Below are 25,173 nucleotides of genomic sequence, written 5' to 3' on the forward strand. Positions count from 1 at the left end.
TAATACATATATATATATATAAACAATAAGATTGAAAAGGAAAAGATACACAATACCAGCAACTACAAATATGTAATGAAAACGATGATTCCTATGTACCCAAATTTTTTTTCGAAATACACAAAGATTCGGTATGAAAACCACGACTTTATGGTATTGTGTATCTTATTACATGAATATTGGTTTTCAAGTGTACGATAGATACTTGGACATTCCATATATTTATAGTCTAAAAGTATCGCATCGATGTTTCCTATGCGCTACATCTGTTGATGCTATTGAACAAATACAAAGAACCATTCCCGATATTGCAGACTAAGTGACAGCCTGCCACGTCATCAACATTTGCTACATCTGTTGATGCTATTGAACAAATACAAAGAACCATTCCCGATATGTCAATTCCCGATATACTCCCGATATACACATTGCAGACTAAGGTGACAGACTGACGTGGCAGTGCCACGTCATCACCATTTGCGGCGACGTCGCCGCGTCAGTCTGCAACGCTGGTCAGTCTGTGTCGGGGGTCCCACTATTAGCGGCGACGTCGCCGCGAATACCCTGGTGGGGTTGACCAGGTCCCTGGTGGTGTTACCCAATGCCATAATTTAGCCTAATACAACCCAAGCCCCCAATTACCAATTTACCACCACCAACCCTCAAAATCATTATCCACACCAAACTACAGATCTTCCCTTTGTATATAATCTATAGGCTATCTATATACCAAACAATAAAATACCGATATATATATATTGTATTACAAATCTTCCTCTGTATCTCAAGATCCAAAAACCAAGAAAACCCTTATATAACAAGATCTAAAGCTTTCTACAGACGAATCAAACACAAAAATCAAATCTTGGAAATAAACAACCTCAAACGAATATGGTGATGGCTGTAGCTGATGTTGGACAGAGATTCCATGGCGTGGCGATGACAATGATTTTAATGTGGCGATAGTGGTACCTGAATATATTCATGGTGGCTGGAGATTTCTGTTCGAGTAATGATTTTGGAGGTCATAATCTTCTATTCCTTTGAGTTTGGTTGCTGTAATGTAATGGGGTGAAAGTGGTTGCTGCAGAGGTGGGGAAGTGGGATCTGAACAGAGATGGGATTGCGGCGGCTGGCGGCGGAGGTGGGGCAGTGGCGAAGTGGAGACCATGATTTGTCCAGTTATATTGTGTAACTCCGGTAGCCATGATTTGGTTATATGAAGATGACCATGATGGGTCAAACAAAGAGTACTCAAATATTTCTTTATTTATATGTAGATGGCCATGATTGATTATATTTGATTTAGTAAACTTAAAAAGGTAGCTGCAAAAATTCACATGAACTTACCACTATGAATTATAGCTGGCAAAAAAAATCATCTAACAGAAAAGAATTTGAGGATGTTGAATGATGTTGAATAAGTTAGGGAAGAAGATAATGTGGCAGCTTATTTGGCATCATATATCATTATTTCTTTTTTAAAATTAATATAAAATGGAATGGAAATTAAAAAGTGACTGGAAACCTGATCAAGACCTCATTAAATATGTTTTAGCCGGTTTCAATCCATATAATAGATTTTGTTGTGGGATTGCTTTAAATAAAACGAACATTTGACAATTCGAGTTTTACTCAACATTTGTTCCTAAGGTTTTAAGAAGACTTGGGATATAATTGGGCCTAAGGTTTGCATGGCTGTTCAGGAATTTTTCAGTACAGGGAAATTACTTGGTGAGATTAATGCCACTACCATTGCTCTTATTCCTAAGGTGAGTACCCCTAGCAAAGTGTCAGAATTTAGGCCAATTGCTTGTTGCAATGTTATCCAAAAATGCATAAGTAAAATTCTGACTAATAGAATTCAAAGTGGGTTGGCCAATATTGTGCATTTCAATCAAAGTGCTTTTGTTCCTGGAAGGCATATTCAAGATAATATTTTGATTGCTCAAGAATTACTGAAGGGATACAATAGAAAGAATAGACCCAAGAGATGTGCAATGCAAATTGACATCCAGAAAGCTTATGATATAGTGAGTTGGGATTTTTTGGAAAGCATCTTAAACAAGTTTAGGTTTCATAGAGTTATGATAAGCTGGATTATGACTTGTGTTAGATTTACAAAATTTTCTATATGCATTAATGGTGAAATTCATGGGTATTTTAAGGGTGGTAGAGGGCTTAGGCAAGGTGATCCCATCTCACCTTACCTATTTACATTGGTTATGGAAGTTTTTAACCTGATTATGTGCAAAAATATTCAGGAGTCTAATGAATATGGTTATCATTTTGGGTGCAAGGACCTTAAGCTTTCCCACATTTGTTTTGCTGATGACTTGTTAGTTTTTTGTAAGGGTAATGTGGGGTCCATTAAGGTGGTTAAAAACACTTTGGAAGAATTTGCTAGAACTTCTGGGCTTATACTTAATTTGGGAAAAAGTGTAATTTTCTTTGGAAGTATTAAGGACAGGGATAAACCGGATATGATTCAAATTTTACCATTCAAAAGTGGTAAACTTCCTGTGAGGTATCTTGGTGTGCCTTTAATGCAAAATAGTTGGGGGTGGCTGACTGCAAGGTTCTTATTGATATGTCGTATTTTATACCCATTTCTCACGGTTTAGTTAGTTGTTTAAGTAAGTTTTACGAGTTGTTTTCGTGTATATTTGGTACGTTTATGATATTTGTTAGTGTTTCAGGAGTTAACAAGTACTTGAGCGATAATAAAAAAAACGAAGTTTCTGGAGTAATATGAGTGCTTACGGATGTTTTACGAGGCAAGAGAATGAAGATTGGAAGCAGGTCAAAGAAAGTCAATGCTGGTCAACGGGCACTGCGTCGTAGTAATTCATGTCGATGAACAAACTGCTTCGCAGTGTGCTGAGACTGCGACGCAGTCGTACCATATACAACCAAAGACCAGTCAACGGAAGTCAAAGTCAAGAAAGTCAAAACAGTAGACTACGACGCAGTATATGTCGAATCTGAACAAATTTTTTAGAAAGTATAAATAGCTTGCTAAAACATTCTTGAAACCCTACCTTCACTTTCCAGTCGACTTTTGCAGCCTTGGGAGCAGATTTTCATCCGATTATTCTCCTTCAAAGAACTTCATTACGATTGGATCAATTCCGTTATTCGTTTTTCAATTCCTTATATTCGGTAACGATGAATTATTTCTATTTGATTGGATATTCGTATTTTAATATGAGTGGTTAATCGTTTTTTCATCCATTTTGATGGAGTGAGATAATATGTAAAGATTGCACTATTTTTATAATTCAAGTTGATTCAATTTAACGTTCTGTCGTGATCTTAGTTTATTAATTTTTTATCATTTAATTATTGATTGTGGATAATTTTTGCACAATCTTAGTGGCAACTCGGGTTGGGTAGAAGTTATTTTGATCGCTTGGTTAGAAGCGATTGGTTCTATGACGGGTACGGTAGAAGGTAATTAATAATTAATAAGAATTAATGAGTTAATGATTGGGTACAATCAATAGACACATTTGTTATCTGAAATGACCAAAACCATTGTTGAATTAGTGAAGTTATAAAAAGGCGTTTCGGGGTACCGGTCTTAATAATGGAACTAGTTTAAACAAGAGAATCAAATGAAGTTGTAAACTTGACGGGTACGGGGTTAGCGATCAATATGAATCTCGGTCATTGAATCAACTAAATGGAATTTGAACTTCATCAAATGTGCAATCTTAACATGTTGACGAGGGAAATCAAGATGGATGACCTTTAAAATTACTGTTTTAAACAACAAAATCTTCTTTCGATTAATCCTGAAGGATTACTGAATTTTCTCACTAACTACTTACAACGTGGCAATTCAGCCACAAAACCCCTCATTTTACTTGAATCACTTGATTTCTACAATTGCTTATAATAGTCCTTGTGAACGATCTCGGCTTACCAGCTTTTAACTATATTGCATGCGATCAGGTACACTGTCTGTGAGTGTGTAGTAGTCAGCCTTTTGGTAATTCGTGTTTATAAATTTTATTACTCGATTTCACACATCACTTATTGATAGAGTTAAAGCAAAAATAGACTGCTGGAAAAACAAGATGTTTTCCTATGCATGAAGGATCCAGTTGATTGTTTCAGTGCTATCATCAATGCAATTATATTGGGCTTCTGTATTTCTCCTCCCTAATAGTGTTATTAAGGAACTTGAGAAGCTGTTGAAAGGCTTTCTTTGGAATTCTGGTGGTTCTGCTATAGGGAGAGCTAAGGTTGCTTGGAAAGTTGTTTGCAGACCTAAGAGTCAAGGTGGATTAGGAATTAAGGATATGAAGACTTGGAATGAAGTGTTGCTTGTGAAACAGTTTTGGAAAATATTGGAGAATAAAAATTCTTTTTGGGGTTAACATTGTCAAATTAAAGAATGCGAGTATTTGGGAGGTGGTTGAGGATAAGAATGATAGCTGGGGATGGAAAACCATATTGAATATTAGAGATAAGGTAAAACAGCATATCATCTATAAGATTGGAAATGGCAAATCTATTTCAATGTGGTATGACAAGTAGTGTGCAGATGGTCCCTTAAGCAATTTCATTACTAAGAGGGTATTGTATGATGCTAGATTGGATGCTAAAACAAAATTAAGCTCTATGATTAATGAGGGCCAGTGGAAGTGGCCTGATGGATGGAGTGAAAAATTTAGTATTCTACAAGGTATTACACCTCCTGTACTGCAAAGTGATAAGGAGGATGACGTACTGTGGGTTACTAATAGTAATCTACAAGTGGATTTTTCTACCAAACAAATATGGCAGGACTTGAAATATAATTGGCCAAATATCGATTGGAAGGATATGGTTTGGTTTAAGCATTTTAATCCTAGACATGCATTTATTTTGTGGCTTGCAGTGCAAGGAAAACTGCAGACTAAAGACAGAATTGCAAAGTGGTGCCATAATAGTGTGCAATGTGTTCTCTGCAAGGTTGAGAATGAGACACATGAACATATGTTCTTCAATTGCAAGTTCTCTGCGGATATTTGGCTCAGGTTAAGGACTTTTAGATGGAATATGAGAGATTATATTGCATTGCAGGACATTATACAGGAGAATGTGAGGATTAAAAAGCAGAATAATATTGGAACTGTTGTTAACAAAATCATTCCTGCAGCTTCTGTCTATCAAATTTGGCAAGAAAGGAATGTTAGAATTTTTCAAGAGAAGGAAAGGAATGAGGAGAGTATTTGCAACATCATCAAGGAAAGTGTTAGAAATCAATTGCTCTCCATAAAAGTTAGGCATACAAAGAATGTCATCAACTTAGGTGCTCTCTGGAAGCTAAAATGGATGAATTGCAGACTTGTGGCTGCTTGAAGTTTGGGTGTTTGGTTGGTTCTACTTTGAAATATGTGTGTGATATGGAATAGTGAGTTGTGCAAGATGAAACTACTTGGTCCATATCTAGTATATTTCAATTTTGTGTTTATAGTTGAGTTCTGTATAGAAATTGATTTGTTTGAGTTTGGGGAGTATCGTTTTTTGTTTATTGGTCATTGAATTCTGTCTAGTATACTATTGATGTTTAGTTGTTTTGCAAGAATGAGAATTGGGCCTGTCCTTTTCTCTATTGATGTATTGTACATATTTTGAATAGCAAAACAATTCACAAGTTTAATTAAATACCACAACAAAATTATGTAAATGTTCATTTCCAAAAATGACTTTAAAAAAAAGAAAAAGTTTTAAAAAAAAATTCTAGAAAATGTATATATAACAAACTATTATTGAAATAAATTAGTTTTGAGAAAATCAAAAGTTAAAAAAACAAAATGCTATAAGGAATAAATGTTAAAAATATTAAAAATCATACAAGGGATTAAAAAAATAGATATAACAAAAATAATAGAATAAAAATGGAAACAAAAATAATAAGATATAACAAATTCTATATATATAATTAAAGTGCGTTATTCTTCGTGTCATCTCTCAATACCTTCTAAGTTTTTCTTTCTCTCAAACTTCTTTCACGGAGTCTTACTTTGGGTGGGACCCACGTGCCTTTTAAGTGTTTTTATTTTAAAAACTTTTAACTTTATTAGTTTTTGTCACATAAGTTTTACTTATTTTACTTTTTGCACAAAAGTTTTATTTTATTTAGTTTTAAACTTTCATCTTTCTAAGTTTTCGTTCTTATACTTTATTTCATATAACTTTCTTATCTTTTACTTTTTACACGTACGTTTTCTTTTATTTATTTTTTTAGTTTTATTTTTTTAACTTTTGTCATGAAAGTTTCATTATCTTACTTTTCACCACATAACTTTGTCCTTTTAACTTTTGTCAACCAATAATTTTTTGGCTCTTTCATTACAAGTTTTAACCTTTTTTACTTTTTTGTCATATTACTTTAATTCTTTTACTTTTCACATAACTTTAATTTTGTTACTTTCGTACCAAAGTTTTGTTTTATTTAGTTTTTAACTTTCATCCTTCCAACTTTTGTCACGAAAACTTTAATTTCTTTAATTTTTATCGCATAAATTTACTAAAGTTATCGTCCTTTTACTTTTCGAATAAAGCTTTGTTTTATTTACTTTTTATACTTTTAATTTTTTACCTTTTGCCACGACATTTTACGTGTCGTTATTTTTCCCAAGGCAATCTCCGGGTACAAAATCTAGGTTATAACCAAATACCGTATATAAATTGTTAAAAAGAAAAGAATAAAAAAGGTAAAATATCACTTTAAAAGTCCATAAAAATAAAACAAAAACCAAAACTTGAGGAATCAAATATAAATGATAAAAATCTCACTAAAGAAAAAAAAACATGATGGAAGGAGCACTCCATCATTACCAACACATGTTTTATTTATATTTTTTCATAAGCCAATTTAACTTAGAAGATGCATGTAAAGATAAAAATATCCTTGTTTACATTGTATTTATTTTTAACTAACGAGTTATGAGTTAGTAATTATTATACAAAACATCACAGTGACATCCAATTGGACAGTATGCAATGCACAAACGATTGGCGTATGTCCTTGGGATTTAGCTCAACTGAACATTTAATGTTCCTTATGTCTTTCAGCCAAATGTTGATCACGGGTTCAAAACCTTTGAAAGACATATTGGGAAGTCTTTGCCAATGAAGTGGAGCATGGGGTTTTTTTTTTCTAGCATTAGCTAGTTTCCTCTAGAACGGTAGTGGGACTTCCACCGTCTGTCATGCCCTCGGATTGACTGTACTGGTGACGTGGTCGATTTCTACCGAACGATGAAGAGGCATGCCGCTGAGTCCAATCACCACTGCTGTTAAAAAAAAACCGATTGGTGTGTAATTTAACATAAATATTCACATATGTCTATTATCCTCATTAAATGTTCCCGATTACCTGTAATAGTTTATTTTTTTCCATAGGTGACACTAATGAAAGATATGGATACAAAATATGAGTTTAAGATGTTGAAACCACTAAAACAAAAAAACATGCATTATTCTAAATGACTAAAAATAATCCTGGATTTAAAACTCTTCTTCGTTGTCCATATAATATAATTCCTTATCTGCATATATTTATGCTTTATATAAAATAAATTCGTCTTTCTCTTTTCTACTTTTAAAATACTAAAAATGTTTTTACTAGTATGAGTCATATGTCTGCATAATGCGGCGGCGATGGTGGTAGGCGGCGGATGGCAGCGACGGTGGTGTCCAAAGCGGTGGCGGTAATGGGTGGTAGAGGCGGCAATGATAGTGAATATTAAAGTAACTGATGTTAAAGGTGGTAGTGTAGTTATTTTAAAAGTAAAGGGGTTTATGTTATAAATTATTTATTAAGGGTATTATAAATATATTTAGTATAGATGTTTAAATTAATGAATAAAGAAGATGGGTATTTTGAGTAGTTCAAAGTTTTAATTTGAGAAAAAAAATTAGGGGTTGATGCTTTATATAATAGTAGATAACTGACAATATGCATAAGACTGCTGAATACTCTTAAATGAAATTAATTAAAATGTATACACTTAATTTTTAAAATAAATACACTATCATTTTTATATAAGACTATTGAATACTCTTAAATGAAATTAATTAAAATGTATACACTTATTTTTTAAAATAACTACACTATCATTTTTATATTAATAAAATGTAGTACTCTCCACCGTCGCCAATTGCCACTATCACTATCCATTGTCGCTACTATCACGCTGACGCTATCATTATTGTCATTCGCCATTACATTGTGTAAGTATTCGTATAGTTTGTTTAATTAATCATAATATCAGCCGGCCTAAAGAGGCACCAAAGTTTGACTAAGTCGTCATGACAACATATGTTATCCAGTTTTTCCTAATTGATGTATCATATTAGTAGTAATCATATCAGATGTAGAAATATTTATATTTAAATAAATATGTGTCCTATTAGATGTAAACAATATCTTATGTTATTCCATTATGTTTTTTAATTATGAATAATAATCAAGCTAACAAATGTAACATGTTATTCATAGACGTGGTCATCTACTTAATTTTATATCTATGAGGAATTGCTTACATCTTATATCTACAAATGTGCCCCGGCTTATTTGACTAAACTCAAGAAAACAAATACGAGTAATACTGATTAGGTCATTAGGCAAATTAAGTGATATATATAACTACACGGGCTTTTTTAAATGTAGTAGTGTTCTTAATTTCTTATTATTGGGCTCATTGGTTGATTAGGAGTAGTTCACTACTCGTATTACGAGTAATTTATAGAAGAAAATTGGGATTAAATTAATCAAAATTAGGATTTATTTAGTTATTACTTTATCCGCATGTTACTTGAAATTTTAAAGTAAAAGTTGATACTAATATGATTTTTGGAACGGGATGTTTCAAATCACTTCTAACTCACCATACAAAGGTAAATGAGACTCAAGATAGGATATATTGTCTTTACCGTATCGATATTATAAGATATTATAAGTTATATAATTAATAAATGATGAGAATGTATGAGGAATATCATCCCAAGTACTCTTCCATCATAAAGGAATAAAAAACAATAATACTAAGAAAAACAAAACATGTAAGCCAAAATCAAGAGTATGATTAACATCACGTTCCTAATGATATATATATAGATATACTTATAATATAACATTATCATTTGTTAACATTGAAACTTAGGTAGCTTTTAAAAGTAATGCCACAGACCACAAGTGTATGAACTATATATGGTGCAAAGGTTAATTTGCATCAAACCTACAATTCGCTTACGCAATGTGTAACGCAATTTCGAACTTTTCTTGCATACCAAACACTTCTGCTGACTGTTGCGAAGTTGTTGAGTTTGTGGCTCAAGTCTCCATAGTAGAAATTTTCTGGTTCTAGATTCACGGATATCTTACTCAACATTGCCACTAATTCTTCCCCTTTGTCAAGGATTCCCTTCTTTTGGAGGACTTTTGCGTCTTCATTTGATTGAACTAAACTTCTCATGAGAAATACATACGATGTTATGTACTTAGTGGCATCATAACAACAATTCTCCATCGCGACAAGGTTTCTCAACGCAGCTTCCATGAGATCATGATACGCCAAAGCCGGGATTCTGAGTATGCCTTTGTTAAACTTTACTTCCAAGACACTCCTAGAGTTGCTTTTCCTGATTTCTGAACCTTTTTGAAGAAGCTGCGTCACGGTTGGAATGTTCATTTGGGAATGTGGTTGTCCTGGTTGTAGTTGAAGAATGTGTATGTTGGGTATGAAAGATTGGTGAATTAAGTCGAGTAGATGGTGGATTTCTTGACCATATCTATCTCGTACGTTGTATATGTCCTCGGGAACCGTTTTCTTGAAGAAACGAAAGGCGAGTTCAACCAATGAGTATCCTCCACATTGTTTAGGAACAGGCAAAATGTTGAATAAATGTTGAAGAACAAAAAAGGGGATTTGGTTTTCCAGCAAAACCATGTCATGCCTCAATTGATGGAAGACTTGGTATGTTGAGAGAAACGGGTCCCCTCGTCGTCTAATACCTTTACAACATGACTTGTAAAACAGCTCAATGATAAAACAGCCGTCTATCAACAACATTTCAACAAACTCATCACTGTTCATTTGAATATCTTCTCCATAGCATTTGCGAGCTCGCTCTTCAAGCACTTTTAGCACCTCAACACATCTCCCCAAACGTGTTTCCACATTTGCCACACGCGAGAGAAGTGTGGTGAGATATTGCCATTTTCTCTGTTCCATGGCTTTCAACTTCTCTTTCCCGTGATGAAAAGGACCAATAGAGACCACTTGGGGAAAATATTTATCTTCGTTTTCCTCATAGAATTTGTCTGAAACTCTGCATATACGTCTAACATCAGATGTATTCGCCATTTTCATCTTAATGGATGAAATAAGGCTCACATGCTCTTCTAATACAATCTCCTCTGAAGCGTGACTATGTGACTCATGAGGATCGAACTCCATCTTCGCGAGTATTCTAGAAAAAAAAAGACTCATGTAATTCTAAACAAAAATTAGGATTATAACCGCTGCGACACAACAAGTTGCTTATTTGTGTATACATAAGTTCAATAAAAAATATAAGGAACTTTGTTCCATTGTTTTGCCCAGGCTTATCTAATGGACCTTGACCTTATTATGACTCGAGTTAGTTATATAGTGTATGTGATTAGTAATTAGATTGATGGTTCTAACAAGTAAATCCAACCTACTGTATAAGGCTAGAGTAAAGGATAAGACTAGAAACGAATATAAGATGACTTGCTAACGTGTACTCGTATTATATTCTTTGATAGAGCATCTTATGTATACTTGCACCATAATCTAAATCATATAGTAAGTCTGTATATATAAGCTCTAGATTCTTGTTTCTTGTACTGTGTAACACCCTACTTTGATATATCAATAACTAAGTTTGAAGTTAAAGTATAGTTAAAAAGTACTCCGTATATTATTAGATAACATTCAAATCGAGGAAAGATTCGCCTCCAAGGTGGTCTAGTGGTTAACATCATGGGTTTTTTTCCAAAAGATCTCGTGTGCGAACCTACTAGGGACAATCTTGGGGCGACTAAGAAATAAATGGTTCAGAAAGCCACAGAATACTTCCATTATGCATGTTCATTTGAGTCGAAAAACTTACCCTTCCAGGATGGTTCAGAAAGCCACAGAATACTTCCATCATTACGTCATAATATCATGATTAAGCTTTGTATTTTCTATAAATGGCGAGACTATCGGTCTTTAATACAGATTACAACTCACATAAAGATAAGACTCTGAGACGTTATTATAGGATCTTCAATTTCTGATACAACTGCTGCCTATTTCTCTCTTTTGTCTACCATTTTATTATATGATGGAACACAGACTCATCTTCGCTCTTTTTTCACATACAGCATAAATCGAAGCCAACATATGTGATCAAAATGTTACTAACCAAATGAACTTGCCAGCATTGACAGCTACTTCAATACTATGACCCTACATAACACAAGTTTCTAGTCAAATTACCGACCACCATTAGACTTCCGGCTATGCCGTTTTCTCTTCCCCCTTTCATCTTCCGATTCAAAATCAGACGACTCTGAAGAACTAGACCTATGCTTTCGTTTCTTGTGTTTTCTTTTATGACTCCTTGAATCATCTGATTCAGAATCTGATGACTCTGAAGAAGAACTAGACCTATGCTTTCTTCTCTTGTGTTTTCTTTTACTACTCTTATCTTTTTTCTTCTTCTTCAAACCCTTTTCACCTTTTTCTTTCTTCAAGTCTGCATCCAAATCACGTGAATACAGTGACCCAGCTTCAACTTTAGGGGTTTCTGGTACGGGCTTTTGACACTCGTATGTCCAGTGACCTGGTTGTCGACACTTCTGACATCTTTTCTGGTTCAATGTCGCTTGCTTTTCAGTACTTTTCAGGTACATTTGTGTCTTTGCTTCTTTCTTTTCTTGCCATCTACTTGGCCCTTCTTCCTTTTGCCCGTATGCATTTACATTTCGTGTTGCATTTGCTGTAGCACGTTCAGCTTGGACACGACTAAGCCCTTTAGTAGCTGCTGATAAGGCAGCAGCCTTCATCTTTTCCGACATGGTCCCTGTTGCTTGCAAGATAGAACCGACCACGAGTTCTAGAAGTAATTGGAATTCCCTGAATACAAAGAATAATAAAAGATCAATCACAGAAAGACTACATGTCCCATGACATTCCATTTTAGCCTGAAAATTAGCATGGATTCATCACGATCAATCACTGTTCGAGACATTGTATACAATGTTTACACCATATACCCCAATCTTACACCAAGGAAATCAAACTTGAGTAATAGGCGTCAAACGAATTACTAACCAAAATCTGAGCCATTAGATACTATTATTACATCTCTCTTGTGATTGAGACAAAAAACTTTGTGATGGTTCAGAATTCTATAGCTACATAAATTTTTGAAGTTGTAACTAATTTTAGGAGTCCTCCGTCATATGAAATAAAAACATTTGACTCCATAAGTAGGTTCATGGAAGTGTGTTGTCATTGACCATGTCTTTAATGTCCATTACCAAACTTATAAGCATTATTTAAAATGGCCTCTAATAATGACCATGGAGAATAACCAACTCTTTCATGGATAACTATCAATAAAAGGAATAAAACAATCTTAGACCTGGCAATCCAAACCCGTAACGAAACAAACGGGTAAATTTGGGTAAACTTTATTGGTTGTTGGGTTGATTTGGGCATCAGGAAAGAAAAGGAAACGGGTTTCAAATACACCCCTTGAAATTCCGATATGTGATTTGCGGGTCGAGCGGGTCAAGACTACAAACCCAAACGGTTATGCATATACATAATACAGAACATCAGAATATCACCACCTCACAGGAGCCCTATCGCCGGCTGCTATCCAATTGCCGGTCATTACCCCGTCGTCTTGTTTACCCCATGGTTGTCAGAGAACAATATTCAACGTTTTTGGGTTTCATAGGCATCGTTGAACACTTAAACTGCATGAGAATTTTGACAATGTATATATATAATTTATATATATATAATATATATTATATGTATATGTTGGAGATGGTGAAAAGAAACCAAGTATGTATCTATGTTTATGGGAGATGGTGAAGTAATGTAGAAAGAAGATACACACAAATATGTATGTCTTTTTAAATTAATTTCTATTTCTATTTATATATGCTTTATTTTATATATTATGAAAAGTCGGTGAAGTGTGGCAAATAAAAGGTATACGTGTACAATGTATACGTGTAGTTGTCTTACAGTAACTTTAAATGCTTTTACTTGTTACATAAAATATGGTAGTTTTGTTTAGAAAAATAGTTCAATACAATTTAATTATCATTTACATTGGATTGTGTGGTTTTGGAAAAAAAAAGCAGGTTGATCCGCACCCAACCCGCTTAGACCCGCACCCGTTTGACCCGCTTAGACTCGCACCCGTCTTGACCCGTTACCCAAACCCGCCCGACCCGCCCATTCTGCCAGGTATTTACAATCTTCATAGAGAAGCATAGAGTTACTACTTTTATTGCCACAAAAGGTCTCAGGTTCGAACTCCCTAAGGAAACAATTTGACAATTTGTAGAGGTTAGAGAAGGGATTTAGAAACAGTCACAGGGATACCCCGGGTTAGGTCATGTAATTGCATGTACATCCGAGTCAAAGACTCGCCTCCTCGGGTACCTAAACATGGAAAGCCAACTTCATTTGCCCGTTTAACTAGGTCGGTCAAGTTGGATTCTCTTAAGAATCTCACCAAATACTCAATTGCACAGCTTTACTACCTACTCCTTACTCCTAATTCATGAAAATACTAAGGGATTTAAAAAATTCCGCAAGCAAACAGCTATAAACAGCGCTAGCTAGTGAGCTACTGCCGCTTCTGGTGAAACAATAGCCTAAAGATCCAAGAACCAAACAATGCCTTTTATATCAAAATGATCAGTAATCAGTTCATGCATTTATTTTTAACAGAAAATATAATTACTAAGTAATTTACGTAGTAGTTAAATACTTAAATTATAGGGTTCCAGTTAAATGTATGGATTAAGTAATAACACTAATCCATACATTTAACTGGAATCCTATAATTATACTAGATATGCAAAAGATTATATACTAGAATCGTGATAGAACAAGGTGAAAAATATATATTTCTAAAATTCATGTATTTATCAAGGACCTGGCAAAAATCACACCATAAATCAGATTATTACACATAAGAACCTTAATAAAGTCAACCAACTCACTGAAACATACCATAGAAGAATTAAAATGTCCACTAAACTTGTCAATTAGTTGCTAGCTTACAGACAAAACATAAACGTAAAAATCACAGGTACATGTCGGCGAGGCGGCGTATCCCCAAATTATATTGGGTTCTATTGAATCTCTACAAACTTCTAGTCATCAACACATAAACAATTAGCCTCTAGTTTGGTGTTAGCGTGCATGATTTCACTATATAGTCCCTGACTCGATAAATAATTCACTTATCTACTGTCACAAGGGAATTAACATCACAGATCTATGGTAACTTGGTAAGCGGTTATAGGCACACATGCCCTCGATCATCAACTCTCTACGTAGGATCACTAGCATTTAGCTCTTTACGGATATTGTGCATGGATTGGGGTTTTGAGAAGCACATCATCAATTAAATGTCCACTCCTAGACGGCTAACCAACGATAGTTAACCACTAATGTGACTCTTATTTGAATAGTACATGCGCATGATAAAATATCAACATTTAGACCATTTGTGACATTAATCACAACTACACTGATCAAGATATAGAGTATCATCCTTAATAAGTAAGAACTGGCATGGATCCATCAAATCCTAGATAGACAAAAATGTTTGACTTGACACGATATTTTATATTCAGGGATCCTCTTCATAGTATGATAATCGTAAAAGCAACTACCTAAATTTTGTGCCGAAATCCTGTGCACATGTTTCCCAACGTTTATAATCATAGTATTGCCCCACTCAAAAAAGAGAACCCATGTTTACTTTGCTCTTATGACCAGGCAGTTTGTCACATTGATCAATATTATGATGATCGATTTATCATGTGTTCACGCTTAAGAGGACCCTACCATGATTCCATATGGTTACCTTCATACCTTATTCCATCAAAGGTATGTGTTTCACCCCTTGCTCATATCATCGCCAAAGTGGCTACATTCATCTCCTAGCTCAGTCTTAACAGAAGATACTGGCATGTTTCAGGATAACCAATATTGACCCTACAAAGCTAAAAGACCTTGCTCTAGAGATGTTTTAAAAGGGGCATGTTGAAAGCGTAACAACCAACAAGTTAGAGGAATGTAGGTCGCAAATCTAGACGTTACTGACACACTTGGAGTAGTTATCCGGGAGTTCAAACCTCAAAAAAATAAACCCTAACACCCCGGCCCAAATGCAATATACCATTATATATGTAACTTAAACAGCCGGTGAGTAGAGGCATGACTCGGGCCTAGAATTAGTTAACCGAAAACACTTAAGCACGCCTAACATAATCTCGTGCCGGATAATTCATATTCTCTTTCAGGACTTTCATCAAACACCTTAAGAGCACTCAATCTTTACTAAAATAAGTTTTCTTTTTCTGTAAGCATACATACAATTAACTAACACGAAACATTTGATCCATTTACATTTAACATGAACCCAAACTTTTAGCTTCAATAATTTTCCAGATTCAATAATAGATATAATAATGATAATAACATATAACAAGAAACACCATATAATCAACTGGAATATTACTATTAGTAAGAAAGAAATTTACAGAAAAGAAAACTAGTAACTTACCGCAGAACGAATTTACGGTGCAGGGATGTCGTTGGAGTCTGATAGTCGACAGGAGTTGACGAGGTAAATACACCTAGATCGGTGCCGCGGGTGTCTAGTCGGTTTTATACACCTAGATACGGGTGGGTTTCACCGACTATTTCTTATGTTTCACAGTTTTAGATCACTAGATCTGTTTGATGCGATTTTTAATTAAATCTAAAAAACCAAACCAATTATTTGGATTTTTAAATTATCAAACCATTTGTGTTTATAAATTATAAAAGTTTGGCTTTTTGGTTAACGGAAAGGAATATGAGGTTGATAGGTATTTAAGTCGGGTGAAAAACCGTTTAATTATCTTTTTTTTTAAACCAAGTATAGTTTTTCACCCAAATTGAATACATAACAGCCTTATCACTTTTTTCATTTGGTTAATTGGGTTGGTTTTTTGGTTTACAATTGTTTTTTATTTCATATCGACGAGACTTGTTTTTCTTAGAAATCATGTCGCAACCAAAACTTTTTGCATTGTATCAAAAAGTCCTACTAAAGGATCGTTTAAATACAAATTAATCTAAAAGACATAAGTAATATGACTTCATATCCGTATTAATGCTAAAATAATCAAAGTTTACTTTCATAATTAATATCAAAATTTAAATTTTCGATTAAAATTTTATCGTCCTTGAAGATATACTTGTATATTAAACGCTAATGTCCATCTTTATTGGGTAATTATAATATAGTTTAATTTGGTTTTTTTGGTTTGATTTTTTATATGCACCCCATAGACCAAATCACTAATGTGGTTTTTTCATATGCATGAATCATGGAATTCGTTTCTTCCTTTTTGTGTGTGTTTGGAGGTGTTTTGGTTTTTTTTTTTGGGGGGTTTTATGGTTTTTGGTTTGGTTTTTTTCACCCCAAAACTTTCACGTTTCAACTAACAATTATCTTAAAAACTAAAATACGATGTTATTGATTTTATGTTTCACAGTTTAAAGATTTATAAGGATATGTTGTAATAGCTTTAAATGACGCATAAGGATGTCATTAACATTAGAGATAGTCTTAGTAATCTATTTTAAACTTTATTCTTCATTTTTAAATTGTTTTTAATTTCAATTAAATTCTAAAACAATACATAGAAATAAATTAGTAAAATTTCTAAGTGTTTTACACTTTTGTGACCTAAAGTGACTAATAATTTTCAAATTCGTTCACATATATATAGTACTTTATTATTGTTATCAAACTTTTAAAATCATTATGATATATGATTGTTAACTTTTAATTTTTTGTGCAAATATGATTACTTAAACATCCAAATTTCATAACGATATATAATAAACTTTGAAAGTTCACAACTCCAAAACAGCTATCGGAGTAGCAACAGCTTGAAGTTTGCATGCCCAAGATCTGCTAAGCAATAACTAAAAGTTTAATCATAGTAATAAAAATACGATATGTATATGTGACTAAATTTTGAAATTTCGTTGAACAATAGGTATATAGTTGGATGCCTTGTCGTTTACTAGTGTCGGCTCAAGCTTTTTGGGGCCTTAAGTGAGATCGAATTTGAGGGCTTAGTTAATTAACATACAATCATTATTAATATCAAATAGCTTACAACAAAAGCAAAATACACCATCTAACACTTTAAGACAAGCAAGAATACAATAACAGAAGAGACAGTTAAGAGATTACAGAAGATGAGTGGAAAAAAAGAGATTAAAAATGCAAAATATAAGGAATTGAAAATGAGGGATAAACAACATATCTTCTATAGATTTGAATGCCATGTGAATATGTGATTATGAGCCGTATGGAATCTTTGAATTTGTAGGTGATTGGAACGTACTTAGATTTCCAAGAGACAAATGTGATAGACGGTTGAAAAACTTCACAAGAATAAGGAACGGTGTTTTGTTATATTTATTACAGAAACCCTAAATATAAACTATTAAACCATAAATAAAAATTAGTATACTCCTGGCCTGATGTATATATTATAATTTTGGGGGCCTTAATAGTTAGTGGGCCTTAGGCTTGTGCCTAACCCAATACAGCTATTGGGCCAGCCCTGCGTTTACCTCTGTTAGACGCTTTAAGGCAATGTCGGGGCGATGTCACGTAGTATGTTACATAACACATGTCCCAAAAATGGGCGTTCTGGACCAAATGTTGGCTAACATTGGCACAGCCCTGCCCTGGGCCAATTTTGGAAGCCAAATTCTATGAAGAACATGTGAAAATTGTGTGGATTTGGTGGGATTATGTATGTGATGTGCGTATTGTCGGTTCAAATAAAATAAAATATATGAGAATGAAAACAGAAGCAGCTAGTAATCATTGATAGGGGATGTGTTCTGGATGTCATCTGAAAGGAAGAAATGATGCAACGATGATAATTTAAGAGTATGGTGGCATTGTTTTGTTGTTTGAAGCCTAATAGCGTATCATGTGTTGTGGACTGCCAACCCAAACATTACAAGACCATGGGACCTCCTTTTTTTGGCCTAATAAGTTCCTAGATACACTGCAAGGGCCCCTCCATCTTCTTCCCCCTAGGCTCACCAATGGACTGGTGGCATACACACACACCACTACCACCACCATCAAATGCCACAAATCTTCAAAACTGCCTTACAAACCATTACCAACAATGGTCTACCTTCTTCTAAAGTGCGTCCATGGACACATGTTAGATCCGAATGAGCACACAATCATAGACAAATGAACAAGGAATATCATCACACAAATTTAAAAGACAGGCCAACACAGAACAACAAAGAAACATGGAGATCTCCACTGAACAATTATGCAGAAATGTTATACAGTACATTTCATTTTGCACAAAATATGACTACACAGTATGGAGCTCCATATGAAACAAGACAAAAGACGCTTACATGAAGAACCCTAAAATATCCCCGTGAGAAGGTTAGCAGCAGTTGATATAGCCGCACCTGTGATGGCACCTTGCACTATTTCTTCATGAGAAGAATCGTCAAATGTCAGTGCTAAGGCCGCACCAGTTATTGCTCCTGCCATAGCACTGCTTTTCTGCACCCAACGCAGACCATGACATGTTACAAAGTGAACAAGATTAAGGCCAACTATCTATTGGAGATATAAAGGCTGAATTTTTTGAGTGTTTACCCAATCATGAACTCCACGCGCCTCTCTTAACCCATAAGTAAGCCCTGAATACATTCCAGCAGCCAAACCTGAAGTCATTAGCGTTAGCATAGCACATTTACGGATCAGATATAGTTAATTTGATTCATCTTTATAGGTACACTGAGTTTACCCCATTGTAGAGATTCTTTCCCTATGCTTTTGACCTGAAAGGATACGAATTTATGAAATATAGGAAGTCGTAAAGGAACTATCCGTACCTCTGTTTTTCTATAAAGAATGTACCCCAAGCTATAAATATTTTAAATGTAAGAAGTAAAATATTTTATTTGGTAGCAACAAACATACCAATGCTTCAACAGAGTTTCTGTTCGTTTCTCCTGTAAAGCAACAATAAATCGACGTTTACAATATACTTCGAAGGATACTAATATGCTCTTATACAATTTGAGAAAATAGTAAAGAAATGAGAGGTGCATGCCTCGAAGTTCAGAGAAGCGATGTCTCCTTTGGCTAGTTGGGATTTCTGGAGGAATAGAACTCGAGTCTCCACCTGCACCTCGTTAATAAATGATGACGGAACATTACATTAAGAACCAATTATGTCCCTACTTAAGCTAGAGCATATAATAATGTAATTCTCAAACCTGATATATACATAAAAATTGAATCCAAACAACGAAGTTCCTCAGATTAGTACAGCAATTATGTACTAATATCAACCAACATAACAACTTGAAAGTGTTTGTCTACTTTGAATAATTTTGTAACCATTATTTAATCATTTAAATTATTCTCAAAGTAATCACAATGATCTGTGCCGCTAAAGCACCTATACTACATTGCAACAAGAACAAAATTCAAAGGGAGAGAGGTTTTTCATATAAATTGAAAGAGCTCAAGCCCAAAATAAAATTTTATATTATTTCTTACAAATGTAATTAAAAGGATACATCAGATGTATCCTCTAGAACCAGTGTTCAAGTCAATTCATTAATCACACACAAGCCCGATCAACTTCAAATATGAAGCAATGTGATGACCTCAAAGTTTTACAATAAGAATCTTGTACATTTGTGATACAATGTGGTGACCTCAAAGTTTCAAGAACTACTAATGCTCTTGAATGACAGTGTAACTTAGTTCAGTCACTTATAACAGAAAATGTTCGTTTAGAGTGATTTAGTGACATTAGTTATACTCAAAATGTATATACATCTCAGTTGCAAACAATCAATTGTATTAAATATAGTGAAAATCCTCCCAAAAGTATTTCAAAATTTAAATCTTGATAAATTTCTATTTGCTACCCATACAGAGAATTTGCATTTGTTTACTAACAGGAATGTTACAAATGAATAGAAATATTGCTTACTCTTATTTTAATTTATTTTTGAACCATCTAACATGTCGCAAAATTAAATAATACAACTCTTTAAAGCATTCGTGACATATAACAAATAAAGACGTGATGGTGGTGAGGAGGTGATGCTCACATGGCATGAAAAAGGATAGGTGAACAAAGTGAGCGATTAAGGATCGTAGTGTCACCGGTTATCAACCGTTTGCCACAAATTATGGAAAACAACCATATATATTTATTTATAATAATAAAATAATATATGTAGCCGATAGGAAAAGATTTCACACACACACACACACCTTCAATAGCGGTGAAATAGGCCTCTCGGGAAACTGCCTGAACTGCTCCAATCTGCATTTACAGCGTACAATTCACTCAATGAATTCCAAGTACACAACAAAACTCTTGTACATACTAATGAAATCAACTCAAAATAATACCGAGTAAATGATAAATAATGAATAAAAGAGGGATCGAGGGACGTACACCGGCGGCTTTAACAAAACTTTCGGCCATACGATTAAGGAGAGGATGTCCTAAATCAAACAAACCACCTTTCCTATCAAAGCTTTTCAACTCGTCCAACAACGACCGTGTCTCCAAATTGTGCCCCATGATTAAATGATTCTATTAATTCCCTACGTACCTTTCTTCGATCTTTGTTTGTATGAATGTATATGAATTTGGTAAAGACTGAAAATAAACAAACTGAAACGGTGGTTACAAAATATGAGTCATGAGTGAAAAAGGAGGAGGAGATGACACGTGTAAGCTATAGTTGTATACGTGTCTCATGGTTTCGGACGAAAATTTTGGCACTTGTTCAGATCCCACTAAACGCGTGGCATTAGTAAACCGAGGGATAAACTTTGGAAGGTGAAACCTCGTGAAATATCGAGTACTTGTGACGGGACCAAAAACCAAATCAGCAAAACTTCGTTTTTAAGAAATGTTAAAAAAACTACATGTATTTGTAATCGGTTTATAGCGGTTTGGGTTTTTGCCTTATTGGATTTTGGTTTACTAACAGTTTTTTTTTCCTTTAAACGCATAAGGTTTGACTTCCTAAAAAAATTAGATCATGACAACAAACTTTTCAGATGAACAACTTTGATGAAATAATTCAATGACAAATTGGGAAAACATCATATATATATATACATTTTTTGATACAATTAACCAATAATAGAGCTTGATTTCAAAAACCAAAAAAGATGGCAATTAAAACCAACACCGATAACTTCTAACTAAATGAAAGATTTATAAAACATGGAGGTGACAATACCATGATATATAATCAAAACCTGAATAGTAAAACTATCAATGACCATAATCATTGCCATTTAAGTCACAATACCATGATATAGAATCAAGACTAGAAAATAAAATGGTTATAGCATATTTCTCAACAGTGCAAAATAACATAAAAGGGAAGACATAGCATAGACAACAGCAAATGATAAAACATCTATTCTTCAACAGCAGATTCTCCACCCTGCTTGTTGTGCTTCCTTGCATACCTCTGGTTCCTCAAGAACTTGGGATCCATCTGCATTCACAACCATTTTATTATTACACAAAAAATCAGATTTCCTCCATTGTAAACCAGAAAACAATGTTACATTGTAAAAGGGTCACAATTTTATGATAAAACTCATGGTGGTCTAGTAGTCTACAAACAACAGGATATAATACACTATCAATATAATGGTTTCTCTTTTAGATTTTGATCTAACAACACTGAAAAATCACATGGAGTACACTGCTATGTTACACAATTCTACATGACTTGTTCTCAGCCTCTCTAAAACGGTAAAACCCAACATTATACTACCACTTTGGTAAAACTTATTTACAGAAATACAGAGTCGTTGTAAACAAGATAATAGTTATGTTAAAGCACATACATATAAAGAAAGTATCAAACACCTATTCATAAGGTATAGGTTATCTAGTCAATGATACATATATAAAGAGAAGTAAATCTACAGCATAGGAACGAAGTTTCAAATAAATAAAAAACCATTACCCGTTAACAATGTTTTCATAACCGGACCGGAAGGCGAACCGGTCTCTTTACTGGTTACTGGTTCGTCCGGTTCGTCCGGTTCGTCCGGTTCGATCAGTCGAACAGGGTTATAGAACCGGAAACATTAAAAATATAATATACATTTATTTGTACACTTCAACTTTAACTTATAAAATATGAAAGAAAATACAATAAAATGAAAAGCAGCTAGCTAGCTGGATCAATGACTTTAGGAGGTGTTTGGTAGGACGGAATCATAAAGAATGAAAATGCAATAGAGAATGGATTCCGTTGTTTGGTACCCATAGAGAATGAATATATTAAAAAAATTTAAAATTTTAAATAATAATACATTTATTACATATAACATCTTAAAAAAAAAAAAAAAAAATTCCATTCTCACCAATTCTTTACAATTTGTAGAGAATGGAGAGAATGGAATTGATTCCCCTTTCTCCTTTCTCATTCCATTTCTTTTTGCAGAGAAGTCCTTCTCATTCACTTTCTCACCTTTCCATTCCATCATACCAAACACCCCCTTAATATATTTGCAACTTGCAAGTCTACGTATATACTATAAATACTATCCATAATAATATAAGAAACAAAAAAGCTAGAGTGAGAAAAGTCAGAAAACAAATTGACGGTACTCCTTTCTCTCTATCCGAGAAAAACAAAGAATCAATTTTTTTGAAACTCGCATTAAATAAATTTCCGGCAAAATGAGATAAACTCCGACGAGCTTAAGTAAGCACCCCGTCGTTCGATGTTGATGAAAACTCCAACTTGAGATCATGTGTTTCAGCTCCGCCTCTTGTTCTCTCATTTCCATTGCACCACCGTCACTGCCGACATCATCGCAGAGCCCTCCACCATCACCGTCGGCAACACCGCATAGATCTTCTCACATTCAAGTTCCTCCTCTCTTCTAACCACCACCACAGTCAAACAAAGTCAACGAATCGAAAGCACCGATTCCCGGCTCAACCGGCCGGTCCTATGCATGTTCGGTTCAACACCCTAAACTGGACCGTTATAGCTGCCGGGTCACGGCCCAATCGGTTCAGCCGGCCGGTCCGGTCCGGTCGTGAAAACACTGCCCGTTAAACAAATAGCTAAATGGCAACAACTACCTTTATAACATATATAGAATCAATAACACTTCACATAAAGGTTCGAAAAAATCTACACCATATGACGCTTTAAACAGATGTCCAGATGTAATAGCTCATTTTGAAACTTCAGACATTCAAACTTCATAGCTCATTTTGAAAAACTTATACCACAAAAATCCACATTGCAAGTGTCAGATGAATTCTGAACTAAACAATACAAAAATAAGAAAACCTATTTGTTTTAACAGTCTCGGTTTTTCTTAATGTACATTTAGCCATTTAGGGTATGTTTGGCTTAGCTTATAACAGCTTATTTGTATTTGGTTTATCTTTCGTTTTTGTGGTTTAGTTTTGAACTTACGAGCCTACCATGACTTGTAATTACAAGATAAAATCAAAAATAAGCCACAATAAGGAGGCTTAACAAATACTAACCCTAACTCAATAAGTGTTGATAATAAGCTAAACCAAACAACCCCTTAATGAATTACTACTAGACACTCATACAAGGCAACATAGTTTATATCTATATGCCCAAAAATAAAAGTATTATTAGTAGTCAATAAAGTAAATCAAAAATAAAATATAAATGATTAGCTGAAGTATAAATTTAGAACATTAGATTAAACATAGAAAAAATAAACTAACCCCTTTGGTGGAAGTGTGTCTGTGTTTCCTGGGTTTCTTGATTCCATTCCTGTGTGCCTTGTGAGACTGGTTATGCGCCGTATGATTCTTTGATTTTGCCATTTCCTCCTCTTTACTACACAAATTGTTTTATATATATATAATAAGAATTTGTTAGCTAATTAATATCAATACAGATATCATGTCAAAAGAATAGTAACGAAGAAAATAAACAGACCTGTTACGCGGCAGCTACTCTTTGGAGTGATTAGGGTTTTGTATGAATGAAAAAAAGAAATGGGGGTATTTTTTATATGAAGGCCTTTTTGTGAAACCCTAATGCATTTACGAGTTTTCCCCTAGTGATTGGGCTGGATTTAACTTAATTGTTTTGGGCCGAATTCGTGCTTTCTTTTATGGATTGGATATCTTGCTTAGAAGGTTCTTTTAGGCTTTGAAGCATTCGCTTTTGAATTTTGACAAGTTAACTACGGAACCCGTAATGGGGTTGGAGCTAAAAGTGATGATTGAATTTGTTGTTTATTTAAAGGGTGATTGGGATCGCCTTATAAAGTGATTATCTGATTATTACGTTTGTAAAACGCAAATAATCTAAATAAATGTTTGTATGAAAAAGTGATTATTGATTATGAAAACGCAGTTTTGGAGAAACATGTAGCTATATGCTTTTTCTAAACGCAGTTTTGAAAACGCATAATCTATTTTGAAAACGCATAAAAAAACCCCTTATTACAGTTTGTTTTAAAAAAAATTTCAATCCCGAACTAAAAATGAATAATCAACTCATTTTTTCCCTCATGAAAAAACTCAAACAATGAAAATGCACCTTCTAAAACGAAAAAGAAGCAAAGGGTAAGGTTTGGCGTAGCAAATGTTGCATCTTCCTTGGCCTTCGTGGAGTCGATTGCTTTTGACATGCTTCTTTGTCCTAAAGGTATTTTATTTCAAATAAAAAGTGGAGTCTTTTCACACATATGTAAAATAAGTTTTTTGTTTCAAACTTTTAATGATGGACAAGAATAGTAGTAACAAGGAAAAAGTTATGTCTTCGTCAT

The 25,173-nt window shown here is 34.2% G+C and overlaps 5 protein-coding genes across 6 annotated transcripts; 1 reads left to right on the plus strand and 4 right to left on the minus strand.

Annotated features, from left to right (window-relative positions):
* Positions 1–1,694: 1,694 nt before the first annotated feature.
* Positions 1,695–5,352, plus strand: LOC122594653. The gene is made up of 4 exons (XM_043767085.1): positions 1,695–2,527; positions 4,103–4,250; positions 4,402–4,479; positions 4,546–5,352. The coding sequence occupies exons 1-4, from the start codon at positions 1,695–1,697 to the stop codon at positions 5,350–5,352; spliced, it is 1,866 nt and encodes a 621-aa protein (XP_043623020.1).
* A 3,688-nt stretch (positions 5,353–9,040) lies between these two features.
* Positions 9,041–11,217, minus strand: LOC122608290 (UPF0481 protein At3g47200-like). Its single transcript, XM_043781381.1, has 2 exons — positions 11,140–11,217; positions 9,041–10,473 (listed from the first exon to the last, which is right to left on the minus strand). Exon 2 carries the CDS (start codon positions 10,458–10,460, stop codon positions 9,240–9,242), a length of 1,221 nt encoding a protein of 406 aa, XP_043637316.1. The 5' UTR covers positions 10,461–10,473; positions 11,140–11,217; the 3' UTR covers positions 9,041–9,239.
* On the minus strand, positions 11,197–16,016 carry LOC122608299 (protein SREK1IP1-like). Its single transcript, XM_043781393.1, has 2 exons — positions 15,841–16,016; positions 11,197–12,149 (listed from the first exon to the last, which is right to left on the minus strand). The coding sequence occupies exon 2, from the start codon at positions 12,089–12,091 to the stop codon at positions 11,507–11,509; it is 585 nt and encodes a 194-aa protein (XP_043637328.1). The 5' UTR covers positions 12,092–12,149; positions 15,841–16,016; the 3' UTR covers positions 11,197–11,506.
* A 2,636-nt stretch (positions 16,017–18,652) lies between these two features.
* Positions 18,653–20,970, minus strand: LOC122586172 (outer envelope pore protein 16-2, chloroplastic). Its single transcript, XM_043758279.1, has 7 exons — positions 20,813–20,970; positions 20,626–20,677; positions 19,445–19,516; positions 19,312–19,343; positions 19,136–19,169; positions 18,985–19,052; positions 18,653–18,888 (listed from the first exon to the last, which is right to left on the minus strand). Exons 1-7 carry the CDS (start codon positions 20,939–20,941, stop codon positions 18,745–18,747), a joined length of 531 nt encoding a protein of 176 aa, XP_043614214.1. The 5' UTR covers positions 20,942–20,970; the 3' UTR covers positions 18,653–18,744.
* A 648-nt stretch (positions 20,971–21,618) lies between these two features.
* LOC122610653 (60S ribosomal protein L29-1-like) lies at positions 21,619–24,446 on the minus strand. Of its 2 annotated transcripts, none has more exons than XM_043783626.1 (3): positions 24,336–24,446; positions 24,119–24,233; positions 21,619–21,875 (listed from the first exon to the last, which is right to left on the minus strand). In XM_043783626.1, the coding sequence occupies exons 2-3, from the start codon at positions 24,218–24,220 to the stop codon at positions 21,795–21,797; spliced, it is 183 nt and encodes a 60-aa protein (XP_043639561.1). In that variant the 5' UTR covers positions 24,221–24,233; positions 24,336–24,446; the 3' UTR covers positions 21,619–21,794. The 2 variants fall into 2 exon arrangements, with proteins under 2 accessions (XP_043639561.1, XP_043639569.1); XM_043783634.1 differs by having other exon boundaries at positions 24,119–24,228; positions 24,336–24,438.
* Positions 24,447–25,173: the final 727 nt, after the last annotated feature.

Source organism: Erigeron canadensis, chromosome 1 (genome assembly GCF_010389155.1).
Source record: "Erigeron canadensis isolate Cc75 chromosome 1, C_canadensis_v1, whole genome shotgun sequence".
Lineage (NCBI taxonomy): Eukaryota > Viridiplantae > Streptophyta > Magnoliopsida > Asterales > Asteraceae > Erigeron > Erigeron canadensis.